This window comes from Anabas testudineus, chromosome 15 (assembly GCF_900324465.2).
Source record: "Anabas testudineus chromosome 15, fAnaTes1.2, whole genome shotgun sequence".
NCBI classification, from domain to species: Eukaryota; Metazoa; Chordata; class Actinopteri; order Anabantiformes; family Anabantidae; genus Anabas; species Anabas testudineus.
The window spans coordinates 12457711-12479373 of record NC_046624.1 but is presented as its reverse complement, the minus strand read 5'-3'; the positions used below and the strand labels follow the sequence as shown (position 1 = coordinate 12479373).

General features: G+C 39.6%; 1 protein-coding gene across 1 annotated transcript in view; it reads right to left on the bottom strand.

Moving 5' to 3' along the window:
- Positions 1-21663, bottom strand: part of pcdh15a (protocadherin-related 15a) — a 157325-nt gene that overhangs the window by 33842 nt on the left and 101820 nt on the right. The window contains exons 20-24 of the mRNA XM_026353794.1: positions 19586-19891; positions 18377-18607; positions 15276-15392; positions 12816-12956; positions 11856-11968 (exon numbers count right to left, since the gene is read on the bottom strand). Coding sequence (XP_026209579.1) covers positions 11856-11968; positions 12816-12956; positions 15276-15392; positions 18377-18607; positions 19586-19891 — 908 coding nt within the window. The remainder of the gene's footprint in view (positions 1-11855; positions 11969-12815; positions 12957-15275; positions 15393-18376; positions 18608-19585; positions 19892-21663) is intronic.

The following is a 21663-nucleotide window of genomic DNA, read 5'->3' as shown; positions in this document are numbered from 1 at the left end:
TTTCACAGATAATGTAAATGTCAGAGACACTGTAATCAGATTTAAATAATAATGATAATATCAAAACAAAACAACAGGGTAAATGAAAAACAAATTGTTCTGTGAACAGATCTGAGTGTTTTCCCCCTGATAAGTGAGACTTACAGCTAATGACTATGCTTGACTATCAGGCGTATAAGTGTGTAATCATATCCAGCAGATATGATTGTCACCACTCTCCACAAAAAAAAAAATCGCAGCTGCCATAAATAGCAGGGAGCCCTGTCTTGGCGGTGTGTCGGTGAGGGTTGATTTAATGTGATAACTTCATCTCACTGTGACACCCTCTTGTGATGCCGCGACTGCTTTATCGCTTTATATTCTCTCTTTATATCTCTGCATGTGACGTGTGCGTATGAATTTATGCATGCATGGTGCTATGACTTCTTTTGCAGTTTTTCGGTAAAAGTTGGGCTGTTATTCCAAACAGCTGTATGAAATTCATGACAATATTTCTGCATTAATACTCGCGCGATAATGTGCGGCAGTCAGATTCTATTATCCAGTCAATGTCAGTATTAGTGACACTGTCATGGCAGACTCAGTTACTTTATAATATGAATATGTTTTTCACTGTTTTCATTTCTCTTACTACCTGCACTGCTCCAAAACATTATATTATATGAATATTAAGTTAAGTTAAGTTATTAAAAAACTAAAACTAGTCTCCCATAAGGGTTGACTGATATACTATTAGGAATTTTGTTCTTATAAGACTGCAGCGATGAGATGGAAGATGAAGGTGAACTTCAGTCATACATACATTCAGTACATTCAGTAGTATTTGCTTACTTCTTATAAATGACACTGTCTTAACTGGAAAACACACACTTGGGTACTGTATAAGTCACTACAGAATATCTATCCCTCTCACATTTCTGGGCCAAACAAAGCTGCAACAGCACATTCTTGAAGGACATGGAGTAAAAATGCTTTGTCTATCCATCCTAAAGACAACAGTAATGTCCCTGGAGACAAACAAGACATCTTTAGAATAACTCTGGAAAATACAAGTCATTCTCCTGGACAGTGGATGACATATCACACCCTCCAGAGAGATGAGATTGCTGATTGTATGCTGCACTGGAGCTGCTCAGAGTGCCTTTCATGAAAACTACAGTGTGATTATCGACATGAGAACAACATGTTGTTTGGATAATGCTAAAAGACTTCTGTTCAATTTTCCCCTGGCTGTACTGTTGGGCTGTCACGGAATAATTGCTGTTTCAGGAGCATTTAGGAGCATCAAGCCGAACCATGCTCCACAGTGATGGGAACCAATTTATTAATGTGGCCTTCACATAAGTAGATTACCCGTTTGGCTCAGGAACAGGCTGACAAAAACACAAAGGCGAGCCCTTGAACAATGTGAGAACACTTAGGTGCACCACTGCTCAACATGTGACTCTATCAGTCACTGGAACCAAGGGTGACACAATCGTTGGCACTAAATGTATATGCCCTCACTTTTAATACACTTCTCAGCAATCTAGTGTCTGTTTTGGACATCAACAGCCCATAAGTAGGAATGTCATTGGCCAGATGGGATTGTTTTTAACACACACTAACCTCCGTCTTGCTGTGGCAGCTGCGGTTGAGACTAAAACAGGAATTTGTGCACAGATTCAACTCACGTGTGATTATTCAAACGACACTAATGGTCAAGAGGTTCAGTGCTGTATCGACTTTACAGCACTGAAATATTTATCAGGGTGGATGCGAACACGTCTGGTGTAATTTATTAGATATTGTGTTTTTGGCCTTAGTATAAAACAGAAATGCAAGGAATCATCTTCTAAAGCATGTAGAAGAGTGAATATCCTTACAGAAGTGCTGCACCGCAAATAGGTTTTAAATTAGTTCTGATTCATATCCATATGTGATCTCATTCGTACATGACATTACTTTCATGTTTCAGCAGGAAGATCTGTTGCATCAAACCAACCATTCTTTCTCATTCCTGCATCTTACAATATGTAAGGTTGCGTGCAATAAAAGAGTCGAAAGACCATAAGTGGTATTCATAAAATTATAAAATACAAAAAACAACAACCTCTCAGTACATTGAATATGGTGAACCACATATTAAATTAGCATGGCTTTGTGTTTGCTATATTATTTATTTTAGTTAATTTCAGGAGACTTGCTTCCTTCACCTCTATCAAATTATGCCACAAATTCAGTCAGATTAAGACGGTATGATTTCAGATTAGTAGATGAGTGGAAGTAGAAGAGAAACATACATGACTCATTCTGCCAATTAAGAACAAATTTGTTTTTCATGAGATTTTAAGCGTTTTTATGAGGATTTCAAAATACTCAATGTTCCCAGAGCCAACTTCTAATGACCAGTATTAGTGTTCAGCTCTGATGGCTCAAACTACACCCCTGGTGGGAAGTAACCTCTGCCAACCCATTCATAGGTTTTTCTCAGGTTGTTGTCTGAGTGTGACTTGGGGAGGAAAGGCTGAGTGGTGCTCGCACCCAGCTGTATGGTGTTGTTGCCAGGAAGAGGCAGGGCTGACATGTCATCACCGTTGCTGCAGGGTTGTAAGCTGCAAAGAAATACCAAAGGAAAGTGCGAAGGTGTATGTAGTGAACACATTAGTATAAAGGCGTTTCAGGTGTAGACAGAAAGATTAGATACAGCAGATAGTTTTAGATAGAAGGACACTGTAGGCAAATAAAGGCCATCTGAGCACAACACTCCTTTAACATGTTATAATTCAATAGTGGGAATTATGACCTGGCTGGTCTAATGAAAACTAAACATTGTAAAGAAGCTAAATAAGTTGTGAAGCGAATAAAGCATTAGTATGTACTTCTGAGCCGAGCCTTTTTATTTTCACATTTCACTCGTCAATCTTTTCATATTCAGATGAGAAAAAAAATCTCATCCAGAGAGCAGGAGAGAAAAAGATAAAGAAACGAGGAAGATAGCGACACATCCACAGGCAGAGAGTCATAGTCCTGGTGTCAACATGAGAAAGAGTGAATGACATGCCACTGAGAAATGTGGGCTGCACACAGGTGTCAGCAAGCACTCTGCCCCAGGGCCAACGGCAGAGTGATGCTTACGAGACAAAGCAGAGGCGTATAAACCTTGTCATGCGCCACAGGGGCCGCTGTTACTGTGTCGACTCTCTCTGTCTCACATTTCCTCTCTATTCGTGCATCACCGAGTGAACAAGCAGCGATGGACGCGCCGGGAGATACAAGGAGTGACCTCACCGAGTGCACGTCTCTGCTTTAGTCTGTGTTCTGTTCTGGTGGATATGCAGATATGCAGTGCTGCATGGAGGCCTCAACAACAACAACAACAACAACAAAAAGCAGACATGAGTCATTTAACTGTAATGTGCTCACTCGCAAACATGGTCACAGACGTGCAAATGCGTCGCAGCACATTTCTGCCTGACTGCTGATGGTGGTACAACGCCACACATTTTGTCCAGTAATTATGAATCCGACTAATTCGATAACCGTTGAGGTGTGTGTGCTTGAGAGTGTGTCAGTTACGTCATCCTGTTAAGCTGTTTGCTCCTGCCTGTCGGGAAGTGACTAACAGACTCCTCTGACATGAAATCAGCTACACGTAAGGAAGGCATTTCAGTACCTTCTCAAACAACCAGGCCAAATTGGAAAACACTAATGTGAACGCAGACACTTTCTATTAAGACCCCACTGATTTTGAAAGTAAGGCAAAGTCAGCTCAGTTGCACAGAGTTATTTAAATGGAAAATAGACTAATAAGACTGCAGCAGTGAGAGTTTGTCTTCTTTTCATCATTAGAATATTTGAGTATTAGAATAATTCAAGTGTAAAAATATACAGTGGATTATCCTTTTTCAAACATTGCAGGTTAATGAAATCAAAGTTCATGGTGTGATTAAAAAGTGCGCCACTGCTCATTTGTGTTATTTTGGAGTTTGAGCTATAGTGGTTCTGACTGAAGTACAGTATAAACTTTAATGCTTATAGGTTATGTTGCTAGCAAAACTAAAAAGGGATGGAAAAGTGCTGGGGAGAAAGGTAAACGAGAAACAGAGTTTAAAACAGCTTTTATGAGATCCTGAAACCACTCAAGATATACAAAGGGTTTTGGAAAATAGTGCAAGGTCTGACAGCCAAGATATTACAAAGCTATATAATTTTGCAAAAGTCAATTCTCAACTCAGAATATGCAATTTACGTAGTCCACTGTCAGCCACAATGGCATAAAGGTTAATCAATGTTGCTTGTCAGAAAGTACAGAATAAGCTGCAGACGCTTGTAGGACCATATACTAAAGTATTTAAGTATATATTGAAATCTCCATCCACAGTATATTACAGCATATAGTACAATGAAAGATAAAAATGAAATTAGTGCAGATTGAATGACACAAAGAAAGCTCTTTATGTACAAATACATATTTGTGTTGATATTGTGCATCCTCAGCGTACAGGGCAGGTGCTATAAATGTATGTGTGAGAATAAAGATATTTCATCTGGTCACGGTGAACCCTATGGATTATTCAGAGAAACAGGTAGACGCTGCGCTAATGAATATTTCAAAGGTAATATTTACATCTGAAAAACTCACCAGCAGCACGTCTGCCCTCTCGATTTTCACAGGATGAACAGAAGTATTGCGCATCAAACCACGTTATCTGCACAGCTAAATCCCACTAAAGATGGGTAAACATATGGCAGGTGGTGAAGACTGCACATATTAGTATGTATACTGTTTATAAATATATTATGTACATGTCTTCAAAACCAATGATGAAGACTGTACTTTACTACTCTTCTACTCCATTTTTCATGGATTACATCCTTTTTACCATCACATCAAAGCGAAATGTTATGGTTTGGTGAATAATTTTCATAAACTTTCATCTTCTCCTAAATTATCTTGTGTGCTCTTCTACCTTAGCAGTTACTTTGGTGACCTTTTCAAAAGTCTGGACTGATTGAGCTAATGAAATAAAAAGAATAATAAAAAAAACAACAACACACGGAGCAATTACTGCTTGCTAGAGGGCAAAAGGTGGACTCCCAACAAACACATCTAAATGTCTATGGCTTAATAAAAGTCCTGTTGGATTATATGTCTATCCACATTAACATCTCACTTCCAATAAACACATATAAATGTCTATGGCTTAATAAAAGTCCTGTTGGATTATATAACTATCCACATTAACATCTCTCATCGCCGCCATCTCATTTTCCATCTCATTCAGAAATTGATTTCGAGAGAAAAGCTGCCTAATTGTGTAATTTAAGCATTAATGTCAAAGAATGAGCTGTTCTATTATTTTCTAATATAATTCAGTGGTGAGTCGATGTGTTTATTTCTGTATGTGTCAAAAACCATAATTGCGCCTGTGTTCACCAATAAGTAATGGTCTGCTAATTGAATCCAATATATTAAGAATAGTAGTAGTTCATAGTAAAAATACTACTTAAACATAACATAAAGTAAGTCATAGGAAATGTCATAATTGTTGAGAAATACTGTGAAATAAAGTTTACTTTATTTTTGTAAAAATCATGCACTTTAGTAAGAGATGCAAAAGTTCTGCATCAAAAGCTCATATTTATGTGTTAAGTGCAAGTTTCTCCTTCTTGCATCCTATTGCATAGATTATAAAATATGAAAAGCCCTGCAGCTTTAAAACACATTCTCCTGAGCTACTTCAAAACTGTTGCTGTATTATTTTATGTACACCAATCGAGGCTTCTTCAAATTCCTAAATTTGTATACAAATGAACATCACATCCTCCAGCGAACGCCGTCTTAGCCATAAGCCAGATTCGGCACTGGCAGATATTAGCACATAATATTTATGACTTGCTGAATTATACTTATTAAGAGGATTTAGAAAAACATCCTTTAGTGCTTAAAAAATTCCAACACCTTCGACAAGATGTGCTTAATGCTTAAGCAAGTGCTTACGTTAAACTAACAAAGGGGGAAACAAGAAAAACAAACAAACAAAAAAACATTTACAACCCCTCGTGTGATCCTGTTTCTCCCTGAGCTATTCCTCTGATCACTTATCTTGCCACACCAGACCCAGAATTTCTTTCGTATTCACAGTGAGATATTTTGCAGAAGAAACAAAAGGGGGCCTCAATCAAACACACCTTCTGGAGGGCAAAATGGAAAACATTACAAAGCTGGAGAACCCACATTTATTGTGAAGCCAGTATGTTGTGCCAGCTTTGACATGTCATCCCACAGGACATCACTTCACATATCATCCATTGGGTCATTTAGCACACAAGAGGAGACCTGGCCAACAAATGTTCTGGGTTTGGTGGATAAGTGTGTTGTCCAAAGTAGACCAGCCATTGAGGCTTGCAATGTGAAATCACGCAGTGCCATGTACGTACTGAACCATCCATGCCAAAACGAGCTACGACACATGGAAGCCACACACAAAAACTAACTACAGTAGCATAATACTGCAGGACACACCTGTATCAGTAATATACTGTGTGATGCACTGGCTACCACAAATGACAAAAAAAACTTTTTTGCAGTGAGCACACTGTTTGACGTCTAATAGGATGGACTACAATTGCAAAACTTTAAATAATGTGTTTTGACAATAGAAAGCCTCACCGTTAAACACAGCTCGCTTTATTATATTTGTTTGGTTTTAATGTATTTTCATATTATAAAATGTCATATTGGATTTATTGCAGCTTTCTGAAACATCTGAGTTTCTCCTTTATATGAAATGAATGGTGACTGAATGCTACTTTCAGAGTTAAATTTGACCTTTATTTGGTCATTAGATTATGTTTTGCCATAAAATAATTAACAGTTAATATTATAGCTTTAGTGCGGTTCTTTGTGCATTCGTCTCTTCTTGTCTCTTTGTGACTCGAATAGTGTTTTAGACATTATTCATGTATGTAGGTTAAGACTTCAGTTCAATGCAGCATTATTTTTCCTTTTTCCTTCCTTCCTCCTAAATAGGACTATTACATCAAATTGCACTTGTCTCTCACATTTCCTTCACTGTTTACCTTCTCTTGTTTTGTTTAAACTCAGGAAATTATAGAATAAAAATAGCGTCACAAGAATTACCCACCAATAAGAGCAGACATGTTAAATGTACTGAAAGAAAAGCCCTTTTATTTGACCAAAGCTTATACAACTCATGCAATAGCGTCCTATTTCTCCATCACTCTCCATAACTCCATAAGGATAATGTGACAACTGACCAAACTTTCAGAAATTCAAACACAAATAGCAGAATAAGTCATCACCATACACTGGTACATGTAGTTTATACATGGACATAAACGTTATAGATACTAATGATTATTAGGAAAGTTGCACAAACATTTAATAATAGGTCATAGTGCTTTTCTTCCATTGCTCTCACCATCAACCTTTCGCTGATATTTGGGATGTGTGCAATCACTTGGCGTTTGTTAGATAGCCAAGTGATGCCTGCCTACTTAGCAGAGACAAGTGAAAGGTCAGTGCGCTCCTGGTGCTTAGAGGTTCAAGGCTCAGGGCTGCAGTTTCAAAACTGCAGCTGAAAATCAATCATGCCCTTCAGAAGTATGAAAGAGCTCTACACCTTAAAGCTGCGATTCAGAAGAGGAAGGAAAGAAAAAAAAAAACAGGTTAGAATGACAGATAGATGGACAGATAGAAATAGAGAGGATTGAGGCTGCTTTTTTTAAATGTAGGTCTGCAGTGAGGCGTGACAAAAGTGTGTGGGAGCGCTCACAGGGTTTACAGCTATCCCTTCATATGCCTGGCAATGAACATAGTAGATGTGTAGGTCTGGCAAAACAAGAAGCAAGAAGGCTGCCAATAAAAGAGCTATATGCTATGAAAGCCTGTCATCTGCCTAATTATGTGAGAATTAAAGCCTTGTGATATGGACGGATTTGTTTTCTCTAAAAATGATAAATGCTATTTTCCTCCACATGTAAAGAACCGCTCATTGAGGGCAAATGAGTGCTGCTGTTGTTGTTCTACTTCTCTAAAATGAGAACCACAACGGTGGTGTCGTTTCTTTAATTTCCTGACTATTGATTGCCTTTTGATTAGTTGCTACTAGTTAGGCACCCATAGAAAATGTGTACAGGCAGTTTCTATGGTTTAAAAATATCACAAAACAGATGTAATGTATTAATTTTCTGCCCATACAAAGGGCTCCTTTAAGAACTGGCTGAAGGTACAGTATGCTGACAGCAAGGAAATGCTTTGTTTTTCCAAATACAGTATGTATGCATGCAGTAAACAAATGTGTACAGTAATTTTAGCATCCTGTCACTAATTGGATAATTAGTGGGGCGACAAGCGCAAGTGCTAACAACGTGTTGTTATTGTAATATTTATTGTAATGTTGACACCATTTACTATGCTAGTAGTATACTGCAACTAAAAGCATTGCTCAATAATGCGCTGTAGAGCTCTTCTCAGAATTGCCAGACTGCATATTAATGCGACAGGTATGGAACAACATCTGCTGCAACTACAGTGAATTGCTGTACAGAGAATAAATAATGTCGTGACATTTCCCTTCTAAATGACATTTACTTCAATCAGTGGAAAGGCCAGTGATGGAAATATGTTGCAGAGGTATTAGAAAAGTTTAGTTGGATGCACCACACCTACCTTTACACATAATATACTATACAAACACAAAATATGTAAATATTCTGCATAGTAACTGTGCTGTAACTCAGCATAACTAATGGTCATTTTATTACAGTGAATTCAAAACTTACATAAATAAGGTGAGGACTTTATAAGGAGAAATCAAATTGTGCGCACATCCATACAGAATCCCACAGACAGAAAAAAAGAAATCCACCCCTTGCTGAGGAGGAAATTAAGGGCCACTGACTGTACAGTGAGAAGCAAGAGAAAGACACGGTGAAAGAAGAAACTGGCAGAGAGACGCAAAAGCTGAGAGGAAAAACGCCGGGGATTTGGGAGCTTGGGAGGGTGAAAAAAGGAAGATGAGGACAAGGAGAGCAAAATGACATACTCAGAAGTGGCGAGGCAAAAGTCTCATGCGATTTAGAGTAGATTTAGAAGGGGGAGTGCTGTGGGGTAAAACTGCTCAGACCACAGGTTCCAACTATGCGGCAAGAGAAGTGGCTTCAGAACAAGAAGGGGGACATGTAAGGGTTAGATAGACGCTTCTCTACACACACACCCTAACCAAAACCTACTATCCACAACCCTAAAACCTAGTCTTAAACACCCTTCTGGTTGTGAGGATCGGCATCACATGATGAACCATGCAAGTGTTGAATAAAAGAAAAGACTTCAGAGAAACGGGAAAATTATGAAAGTTAACATCATATAGATGCAAAAGTTTTGCCCTAGTTACAGTGGATCACGGTGCTCTTAAATAAATAAAAAACTACCAGTAAAATCCTGTAAATCTCTCCCAGTAAGCTATAGTTGCAGAGATTATAGAATCGATCACGTATCACAAGGGCAAAGATATGGCTCATATCAGCAGCGTTGACTGGAAGAGATCATAAGTTGACCTATTGCAATGACTTGGGTTATCTGGGAGGCTGCAGGTGATGATACTGGATTGCTGTGTTAATAACAATGGATAGATAGATAGATGCGATAGCTCTGTCATCTAGAGCTACCTGAAAAATCCAAGTCTGATATTCACTCTCCTTTAAGCAGTGTTTTCCCCCTAACAAGAAAAAGATGCCAGACTCAATCACACGGTCTACATGTGGTCTGCAGAAATACAAAAAGATAAGCTGGAAGTTGTGTAAAGTTGCAGAGTTGAGGGATACTTTTTTTTGTTGGTTCATGTACATGCAGCCTCTTCACATTTAGTCGAGTTAGTTAGATTTATAGGTTTCAATATTAATGCCCCACAATATTACCATATGCAGACAGCAAAATAATTTGTGATTGGGTCATCCAACCAAGTGTGAAATATGTGAATAACATTTTTATTTAGACAGAAAGGCAAAGTAGTTTGCTCAAATCTCCTGAAGAAGACGTGATATCATGCTGCTACAGTAGCAACTATGGTATAAGCCATTTATTTGAGCCAACAATGACTGGGAGCCCCTAATTTCCCTCAGACAGATGGAGGGGACAAACCATAAAGCAGGGGCAGAAATCATTAAGTCAGTCAAAGCCCCGCAGAGCTGTTTTAATTGTGAGCTCTGGAGCTGTAGACCTAGCTCACCTGATTGCTGCTATAACTAACTGCCTTCACAGAGACAGACGAGATCTTATGTGGACGTTTAGTGAGTGATTTGTGTTCAGACGGTTCCTCTGGGAGAGGACGATGGGAAGAGATAGAGAGGCGAAGAATGGGGAGACAGTTCGTCACAGAGCGAGCAGATTGGACGCTCTCAGCTAGGGAGAACCTTGTCCAGCAGGAGAGACTCAAGCACCTGGCTAATGCTTCCATGGCTCATAATTTACAGCAAACTTGCCACTGTGTATGGTTAGCATTGTCAGCGTGAGACCCTACAGAGGCCTGCGCCTATGGTGCCGACCCTCCTTGTGTGTCAGACAGAACAATGATTCAAAGCATTAATCAATGGCCTTTCTGTGGCGATGCTGCTGTGCCTGTGTATCACGGTGTCACTGAATAAAAGCTGAGCAACGTGAGCACACACACAAAGTGCCAGATTAGAGACCATAAGAAAAGGATGTATTCGATGCACACCCGCTTATCTGTATGAGGAATTGCACACATAGAGACACGGATTCAACCTGGTACACATTCAATAAAAGCCAGCGAGATGGACCGAAAGGCATACCTGTGAACAAACAAAAACAAACAAATCTCAGCTGGCTTGTTGACAGCCTGAGCAGGACTTGCATTCCCTGTCTTATGTATAAAGGCATATCAAATTTTGTGACAGAAGATAGTCTGCCAAGACTCCCTACTTTGACTGACATACAAGCTAAGTAAATCAATCCACTTAAAACAAGCTTTACTTTAAGCTCCCATAGACTGCATTGTGCCAAGTAACTTTGCCATCAGACCTTGGAGCTTCACAGTCTGGCGAGAGCCTCCTGAACACTGTGCACAGATACTACTACTGCAACACAACACAATAGAAACCAACTCTTACTGGCACTAAGATTTTTCAAAGCAGCCTTGGTTGGATTGTTAATAATCCATGTTTATTTTTAATTATAAATCATTTCCAGGCCTCCTCCTAAGTCCCAGCTGCATCAGTGCAGACAAAGCCCACCCAGCCCTGGCTCAGTACAGCTGTATATCACATGTGTAGCAGTCATTTTACAACATTATGGGTTAAGTTCTCAAATCCTGCATCTATCTCTTCCACGGAAACAGTCTTAACAGTTAATCTTGTCATAAGAGACCCTTTATAAAGTCAGAGGAAAGCCTCCATTTGCCCTCAGAGGGAGAAAAATTTGAAATCAAAACTCAATCAGTCATGCATGGTAAAGAAAGCATGACAAAGATGAAGACAGAGAATCAGAAGCGGGGACACGTTACTAAATATTGACAACTAGAGCACAATAATGCACAGATAACTATTGTTATCACAAAATACTAAATGCATGAAAATAATGACTATATGGACATTTAAGGCAGTGCACAGCAGAATATATGTACTGTAATTGGGGATTAAATTAGATGAGATGAATGGAAGATTTGATGCTGCATATAAATATTTGTCAAGGTGTTCTTCAGATACCTTGTCCACTTCTTCCAGCACTTTTCACAGTCTCTCCCTGCCTGGAGCTACAGCCAAGGCTGCTCTTTGGTGTGTGAATTTACAGGCACAGGCAGCGGCATCAACAGTGTGCCAAGGAGACTTACGTGTACTCTTCCTGGTTGAAGATTGGAATGCGTGAAGGCTGAAGGACAGTGATCTCCACCAGAGTACTGTTAGTCTTCACTGGCTCCCCATCATCATACGCTATCACATACAACTGCAGTGGGAAAGAGAGAACACGCATAAACACATACACATGCACAGCAAGCACAAAACTATTACATTTTTTTTTATCACACTACTACTCACTACACAAATAAGTCCTATTTTAAGGTTGCCAGGCATTCTTTGTAAACATGTTCAGCATCTTAATTAAGACAGACAGGAAAAATAGGATGTGCTGAGAAGCCTGCAAAGCTCCCAGAGAGTGAGTATGAATGTATTGATCTGCATTCATAGACTGTGGAGAATGAGGTGTGGGGGTAGGAGGCAGCATGGGGTGGCAGAGAGGGAGAGTCGGAAAGAAAGAGAATAAACACAGATGAGAGAAACACAAACTGAGGAGAAAAAATGAGGCAGAGGCTAAGTGTAGACTGTAGGTGACACATACTCATTAGGAGCTAATGTCTCAGAGCACCTGCTCCAGTGCTTACAGTCACAAATATGGCTTTACAAGGTCACCTTATGTTGGTAAAATAGCTTTATGTGAGCCCAGGGGGTCATTTGTTTAAGCTAAGTATATTAAAAAAAATCCAATGTTACTGGTCACAGACACAAAACAAACAATGATCATGATCACTGAGACAAATCAGCAAACACAGTGATGAATCTGTAAAACATGTTCTTGGTTTTGAAGAGTGTGTAGTCACACATATCTGACCTGAACATCTTCACATCAAACAAGCAGTAAACATCAAACAGACGACTAAAAAACAGCAGCATTAGAAGTAGTTTTTGTACATATATACCATATAGGATTTAACCACCCTGATCTTTAGGACTATCATCTTTACGTATACTGCTCTTATCAATCATATCATCATTAACCATATTAAGTCACTCACCTTAAAGGTGATACTGGGCTCTTCATTGAGGTTGACTTTGGTGACAATTTTTCCACTTTCCTTTTCCACATCAAAGATGCTCCCACTGTACGGTGACCTCTCCTGGTCGACTCTGTAGCGCACAAAACTGGCCGGAGTTCCCTGGAGGAAGGAGAAAGAACAACGAGAACTGCACAAATCCATTGAAAACAAGTTACCATATCTAAGCCTGTATAACATGTTCAAGCCATATGTATAAAGCATATGTTTAGCCAGGGCTGCAAGGCTCCATTATTATTACATTTGAGCACCATTTCAGCATAAGTACAAAAAGGAAGCTCTACTCTCTGTGTAATCTGAAAAAAAAAATCCTTTAATGTCTCACTTCATACTTTTATGCATTTTAACAACTCTTAGCCTGTCGTAACCCCCATTAGTCTGTTCCTCATCAGACAGCCTAATGTAAACTCACTGTTGCTCATTGATTCAGACCTTGTCCCTTTCATTTGGAATAAAAAAAAAAAGTCTCCATTAAACTCACCCCTCTAGTCTCCAGAGTAACACTCTTATATTCATTAGCGAGAGCCTGGACTTTTAAAATGACCCTTTGATTAAGATTAATCATGGCTCCTGATTACTAATCATTTCTATAGTTTATCTTATTCCAGTTTCACTCGTTTGGGCGACTAATTCAGTCTGATTTTTAATAAGTTTCTGAAGCTCTGTTCCCTTGCCTGAACTCACTTTGCTCCCCAGGGACAGAGGTGAAACCTGGCTCTAGAGAGAGGCAAACCCTGTGGTAGCAGTGGATCCCACAGGGGGCTTACTCACACAAATGTGTCTCTATAAAACTATCTGAGTGAATTAAGAACCAAGGGGATTCTCAGCAGAAGAGTCTCATCACTAAAAGCTCTTCAAATATGTTTCTAACATGTAATGGAAAAGATACCTTTGGAAAAACACATCCCATGTAAGTATCTATTACAGTGGCTGTGGTAGCAAGGCCTCTACATAGATGGTAGTAGAGACGGTTAAAAGTGTTTTGTTCAAGGCTCAATGTACAGCGCAAATGCGTCAACTTAACAACAGCAAAAAGTCTCATATATCTTGTATTTCTGTGAGAAGACTGTACAATTCAAATTAATTGGTGTTTCCAGGAATGGCAAAGTAGAAACTGAACCGTATGTACTGTAGTTAAAGCCAAATTTTAGACTTTCCATGTTTAAGGTTTTGGGGTTGAGTGGCACAGAACTGTGAGCAGGAATTTTGTACACCATTTACCACCTTCAGACATGAACATGCACATTTGTTGCATCAAAACTAAAGTCCCAGGCGACTCTCTTCCTTTCTTTGTGTGTGCAGGTTTTTGTGTGCCTGTGCAACAGAGGGAGAGAATGGTTGTATACACACCTTTGAGTGTGTGTTTAGCAAGCACTAGACTAAGCTCCTGTTTTACCAAAAGGTGCCTACGACAGGCATCCAGTCAATAAAAAGCTTTGAGCTCCCAAATCCAAGTCAATAAGAAACTGAGTTAGTGGGCTCCTGTTGGGAAACCTAATCCCTCTGTCTGTCAAAACGCTTTTGCCGAGTCACTCCCATCTCTCGCTTGCTTCCACTGTAACATGATGATATTTGTGCTATAGCACTGCTGGATATGTTCTACTATACAGGATTTCTGTTCTGGGAAAAATCCCATATAAAGTGAAAAAGACACAAGGAGAGAAAAGGCAGGAGGAGGGAGGGTCTCCTTCTGAGAGGGGACAAAGATGCACAGCAGTCATTGTGGCTCTATGGAGATGTTCTACCACCCACAGCTGACAATCATCCATATCCCTCAGCATTTAAATGCTGCAGAGAGTACATAAGTTCACCCAGTCCTGGTGTGATCCCACCAGTGTTGAATCAATTCATTCAGGACTCAGAAAAACATGTTCAGAGCTGGAAGCTATTAGAGCAAGACTGGGAGGTCACTGCAGTTCTTCCTGTACCCTTTTTCCAGTTAAAATTTAAAAAATAAATAAAAATGTCTGTTCTTGTGAGTTTTGTGTGAAAAGGTTAGTTGGTGGAGAAAAAAAACACTTAGCATCATAACCAAAAAACAAACAAACAAAAAACAGAAAAACTAAACAAAAAAGGATTTGAGCAAAAAGCTTGATGAGTCACCAAGTGTACAGTACTGAAATATTCCCCAGAGATAAACAGAGAACAAATTTAATTGTAACATGTACATTGTATGACAAATAAAGGCTGCTTCTTCCTAAGTAGTAACCCTCTAAAAACTGTTGGTCCGGCTCTTATCCACACAATTTCTAGCCTCAATGGGTCCTAACAGGAAGTCACCATTTCTCTGTCTGCATGGTGCAAATTTTAGTCCATGGTTAAACTGGCTAATGTTCTGAGGGGTTGATCTCTTCTATATTAACGACACACATTGAATCAGCAAAAATGCGAACTCAGTGTGCGACAGACATTTATACTCACTGGTGGGTCTTGGTCCTGGGCAAAAACAGTAGTTATGACTGTTCCTTTCTCTGCGTTGGGGGCCACCATGCCCTTATACAGGTCTTGTCTAAAGATAGGGGAGAAGTCATTCATGTCCTAAAAACAAAGAGAGAAACAATAAATGTGATGATATCCCCTATGTATGGATGATTGTAGAGTTTTAACAATGTAAAACATTATAAAATGTTCAGTTACACTCCCGTAGATAAAGACATGGCAGTAAGTGTATCAGTGTATTATACTGCTACTTTTGCTGATGCTGTCTGCAGCCTAAAACCAGTAATATTGTAGCAGTGCAGATTTTGCAGCTGCTGCTTTGTTTGATTTCAGTCAACATTTCTTGCAAGTGAATGTGGATTCAGCCAATTTTTCCTCCTACTGTATATCAGTATGTCCCCTACTTTGTCCTTTAAGAGCCATGCGTCTGAGCTGATGCACAGCTGTGAGCATCACATATTACACATGATACAAAAACTAATGCATATACTGTACTTCAGCCACCCCTGGTGAAAATGTGAACATACAAACTGATTAAAATTATAACTCAGGTTTTGTGTTTTCCTGTTTCCCAAGCCTTGTGTCAATGCATTAATAATTAATAACACTATACAATAATGGATGATGACATAAGTAGTCACTGCTAAGTAACATATAAATAGAAAATTTATATGATTAAATGATGACATGAAACTTACATTCAATTATTCCTCAGGAAATAAGATAGCGAAGCTTGAATCTTAAGTCCGTGGTACAACAAGCCAACATCAAACTACTCAAGGTGACTAGATAGACTATTGAAGTGCCTCATGTTGACTTAATCTAAGCCAAAAGAGAAAATAACTACACCAGCAGGTGGCGGCAGTCAGTACTCATCATTCAGAAAGAGAAAGTGGAACTAGACCTTTGACTGGAGACATACGATGCACTTGAAAGTTGGTTTGCCAACCATTTACACACCAATCTACAATCACTACAGACAGATATAATCGAAAGTGTCTGATGGGAAGTTGAAAATGGCACTGGAGTCCATTTCTCTTTTCGTGCAGTGCTTTTCTAAACCGAATGGTCAGCCAGAGTAGTCGCTGTTGATTCAACATGTTGAATTGGCCGACAGGCCGCCGATAGGGGGTCAGCCTTGAGCCAACAGTGTGGACACACTGCACAGACTCACAGGACTCTTGAGATTATTTTAATATGATGAGCACAAAAAAGGTGTTCTGACTTGGTGGGTGTCATCCACCTTCCATTTAACAACAGCCCATAGTGCTCAAGTGTTTTCAGTGTTAATCATATGTCTTGTTTCTTGAACAAAACCATAAAGACATGACAACATGCAAAGGCGACACCACCAAAAGTCCGGAGATATTAAACTGAGTGAGAGGGCTGAAAGGTTACCATAAAAAAAAGAATATATATATATATATATATATATATATATGGTATATCAGTGATTGCAGGCTCCTCTGAAGTTATCACCACCACTTCTTCTAATCACCATCTCTTTGTAAATAATGCACAGCAGAACCCTACCACATTGTGGGTCTGCAAAGAAATGGAATCTTGTTAACTGTGCAATGCCTACTTTCCTCAGTGAGACTGAAAACTCTGTGAGCGATTCACATATCTCTCTAAAACAGCTTAGCTCTATAGTATAACTGCTGGAGCCTGATGTTCCTTTCTATTGACTTTTCCCTTTACTTTCCACTGTTTCGACTGAGCCATAGGCAACAGTATCTGTTCTATAAACTCAGTGAGGGCAGCCTCCCTTTGATCTATACACAGGTTTTGTGTTTCCTAGCAGAAAATCTATGATCCAGCTCTTGCTTTGAACAACAAAGCCTAATCCTTGTGCTGCAAGTGTTCACAAGGAAATTGTGCACAAGATGCACATACACACACACACACACACACACACAAACATGCTTGCTTAAAACATGTATGTGCAATATGTGCATGCACATATAGCATTATATCTCCAGCCATGCACACACAGCCACAAACAAACACACAGGGAGAGTCTAACTGTACATTTCTCAAGTGCAACAATAAAAGAAAAAGTTTGAGAGACTCATTTGAAACGGCACGATGTGGAGGACACTCAATCCACCACTGCAAGGCGTCTGACGAAAGAGACATCAACAAAACAGTACAAGGGGAAATCAAACACAAGCGACTTCAAATAACCCTCTGGAGGTGTTATATGAGGAAGAACCAGCTCCATCTCAAGTTCCTGAGAAGCCTGCGTGAATCCATTAGGCTCATTCTAATTCATGTCTGCCATTTCAAATAGAAGACATTGGTTTGATACCAGTGGCTGTGCAACGCCCTTTTCTATCAAACACCACTTCTAGGTGACAGTACAAACACTGCGACAAAGCTTGTCCTTATTGGAGGACAAATTCTCTACAGGTTGGCAGACCACGCAGTGAACATGCTTGAATAATCGTCATTTATTTAGGCATTTCCTCCCATTCAGTGTAATATAGAAAACTTAATTCTGCAAACTTGCTACTATAGGCTGCACTGAATTCATACATAGAGATACAGTAAATGTGCATGCATCTGAAAAACAGAATTACTCAGAGAATAGTATCACAACACAAGGCAGCTTATTCTGTTGCTGGAATTCAGCTGTTAATCTCATGAAAGGTTGGAAAGGGAACACAGGCTCCTGAAAAACCTGACATAATTGCTGTCACAAAGCTAATGAGTCATTCAGATCGGGAAAACACTGAGTGCAAGGCAGAAACAGCGATCTATCATTTCTCTTTGTCCTGGTGATGCTCTGAGGACAAGCAGGTCAGGAGGCTAAAACATATGGGACAGCTTTCAGCTTTCATTCTGAATGGCATATCACTGAATCTCATATCACAACAGCAGGCCAGGTGCATTACTGTACAATATGTCTCCAATATCCTTTTTGGATTGTGGTTTATGTGAGCAATTACAGCAGTAAAACTGCTAATGGCTCACCACATATTCATAGCCAGTGCTGCAGATCCTGAGGAACAATCAGGATAGATGGAAGGAGAATAAACCACTGAGAGGTTCTAGTGGCTTGGCCACACGTAAGCTCTTACCGTGATGCGGACCGTGACGGTAGCTTGCCCTGGAGGCATGACCCCTCCCTGGTCCACAGCTTCCACCTGGAAAGTGTATGAAGGCCCCATGCCCATAGCTGCCAGGCCCTCAAAGTCCAGGGTCTGCAGCACAGCTAATTCCCCCGTGACAGCGTTCAGAGAGAACAGCTGTCTGGCCGATTCAGTCTTGATCCGATACGTGACATTGGAGAAGAGGTCTGGGTCCGTTGCCTGTAAAGAGGAGGAGGAAAAGGAGAGAGATCAGTAGGAAATAAAACTGTAGTATATTAAAAGAGTACCTTAGCGAAAGAGAGTAAAAAAAAAAAAAAAAATTTAAACTAGAACCTTAGATATAAAGACATGTAGTATAATTTGGACAAGAAATATATATTTTAATTTTGCTATTGAATGCTACAGGGGTTACTTAAATCAATCAGTAATGGATTCTGATAAAATTATATCACTAGGAAATGGTCCTCATTTAGGGACCACACTTATGCAATAAAAAGTCAGAGAAGACATAATTTAAATGTCCCGACACAGAGATTATTAGATACAGATACGTATGTAAGATACTAATGTCTTTTTTCACCTGATGATGGATCGAGATACAGTAAGAGAAGAGAGAGCGAGATGATTTACAATTCAATTCCTGGAGACCTTGACTGTACAAAATTTCACTACTATCTGTTCAATAGTTGTTATGACATTTCAATAAAAACAGAAATCTCAATCTAAAAGATTTTAAATTTGACTTGGTAATAGAGCCCTCAGATGGGGCAAAACCCCCTGCAGAAATGGACTGACATGACAGTGTTAACTCATCCAATGACATTTCATTAGTCATACAATGAAACATTTCAACATTTCTGCATCATGTTAATGTTTTTCATGAGAGATGTGAAGCGATCCTCTACTAAAGCCTCCTTATGACTTGAAAAATCCAGCTTTACGTCTTATTCTGTTTGAGTCTAAAAATGCCCAGAGAGCTGTCATGACAGAAGAAAAAAAAAACAAAAAACAAAAAAAAAAACATTTATCTCTGCTGTGTATACAAGCTCTGCATGTTTCTGTCTGTGTAAATGTTTCCATCTGGAAGCGTTTGACATTTTAAAAGCTACGTTAAAAGATGCTAAATGTGTCTTGTTTCAAGTACCCGTCACGCATGTTGTACAGAACGGAGCAGACATATAGGGATGAAGTACTTACACTTAGCTTCAGAACCACTGTTCCCACAGGGCTGTTCTCAGGTACGTTCACCACGTAAGTTTGCTGGGAAAATACTGGGCTGTTGTCATCGATATCCGAGACCTGGATTGAGACTGTCAAGGTGGTGCGACGTGGGTCCACTGCCCCATCTGAGGCCTCTACTACCAGGTCATATTGGCTCCTGAGCTCCCGATCAAGAGGCACTTGTGTGTAGATGCTGCCGTTTGCAGTGATTATGAACAAGTTGGGGTGATTCACAATCCGGTACTGCACCTGGCCATTAGCCCCGGCATCTGGATCTGTGGCCTGAGGAGACAGAAGTGGCCAGAGCGCTTTGTTATGGGAAGATATGTGATTATCGCTGGGCAGAAATTTAATAGGATATTGTTCCCCTGCGATATTGATACCTGGGCATCTCGCCCATATAAAATAACTGTCTGCCAAGTCTTATGTTTGACTTCAGTTCGGGTGCTCTGACGTGTGACACTTACATTTTTGCTGATGTTGTTTTCAAACAATCACTAGTTAATGCTGCCAAGCTCCCGGGGCAAGTCAGTGAATTACAGTGGCCATAATTAATTGCACCTGCATATCTGCACTTGTTTGAGTCGTGGTCTGTGCCAGTGCGAACTGAATAGAAAGACAGTGTGAAATACAGCCTGGGTAATGCGATGGAAGCATAACACTTGTCTTATGTTGCAATGGTCATCATCTTACAGTGAACTGAGTTTGTATGCTAAAAAAAAAAAAAAAAGCTTGTGGGCTCACTAAATGAATCATCAATATAAAGCCCTAAACTGACACTCCAACTTTAAAACATGAACAAGCCATTAGCATACATCAATATCAGCTGAGATAGATACATATTTACAGATGCACTGCATTCGAACAACTGATTTTAAAAATGAAATGCAGAGGTATTTCCCTTTAGGCAAACAGCAGCTGTTGTGAGTTTGACATGATCCATTACATGATCCATTAGAGCTTGGCTTTATCTTAGCGCCTGACATATTTACAGAGGCTTCAGCTACAAAGCCATGTAAGCTACAGAGTTGCAACCAAGCTGGAACAACTGCTACACATTTGAGTCTAGCTTCGTCTTCTTCACATTGAGATGGGAGTCTTTATCACAGGTGTCAGACATTCGAAAGGCCAGGGTTCCTTCTTTCACACAAACTCTGCATATTATCAACAGAAAAGCTGAATGACCCTTTCACAATGAATTACAAACTAAGAAAAATGAATCAGAAACAGCTGAAGAGAGATACATGAGACTATTCTGTGATGCTGCAATGATCCTCCAGGGACAAAAAAACAAGATATTTGCTTTACAGAATGTAATTCCCATGTGGATTTGAGGGGTCATTATTATGCTTGAGAGTTTATATGGGTGTTCATATTCTTACTGTCCCCAGTGAGGTGGTAATTCTTTGTTGCAATTGAGAGAGAAAGAGAGAGAGAGAGAGAGGTGCAGAGAAAAAAAAGGGAGCGATCAAGCCACATTTCATCTGTCTGTTTGGTAATAATGTCTGAACCTCAGTGCAAGTAAGGACAAGGCAGAGAAAACAGAGAGAAAGAAACACAGTCCTGTGAGGAACAGTGAAAGGGGAGGGGAGGATAAACATACACTATAGCTGCTGAAAGCTGCCATCAATTTGTTTGCCTGACAAATATTCAAAGCCAAGGCTAAAAATTGGACCTCAGTATTAAGCTTTTGCATAACGGACCACTCGGTTTTGACATCATGTCGATATGTGCGTACCGATCACTACTTCGCTGCAGTGATTACGTGATAAAAAAAAAACATCTCTGCTGCTGCCTTGTAAAAGGTGTAATCCAATTTAATCACAGCGAAATAAAATCAAATGATAAAATTTGTCTAAGTAATGCGTGTATTGTATAGATCTGTACAGAGAGGAGACGTACAGCACATGTCAAACATAACATGACATACCAGTCGTGCATAGAATTTAGATTTGATGCCATAAATAACTCAAATAATTTACTATTTAGATATGTTATTATCTTCTTCACATTGAAGCATTTTAAAACAGCATCAACTAGGTGAAGACCTTTTA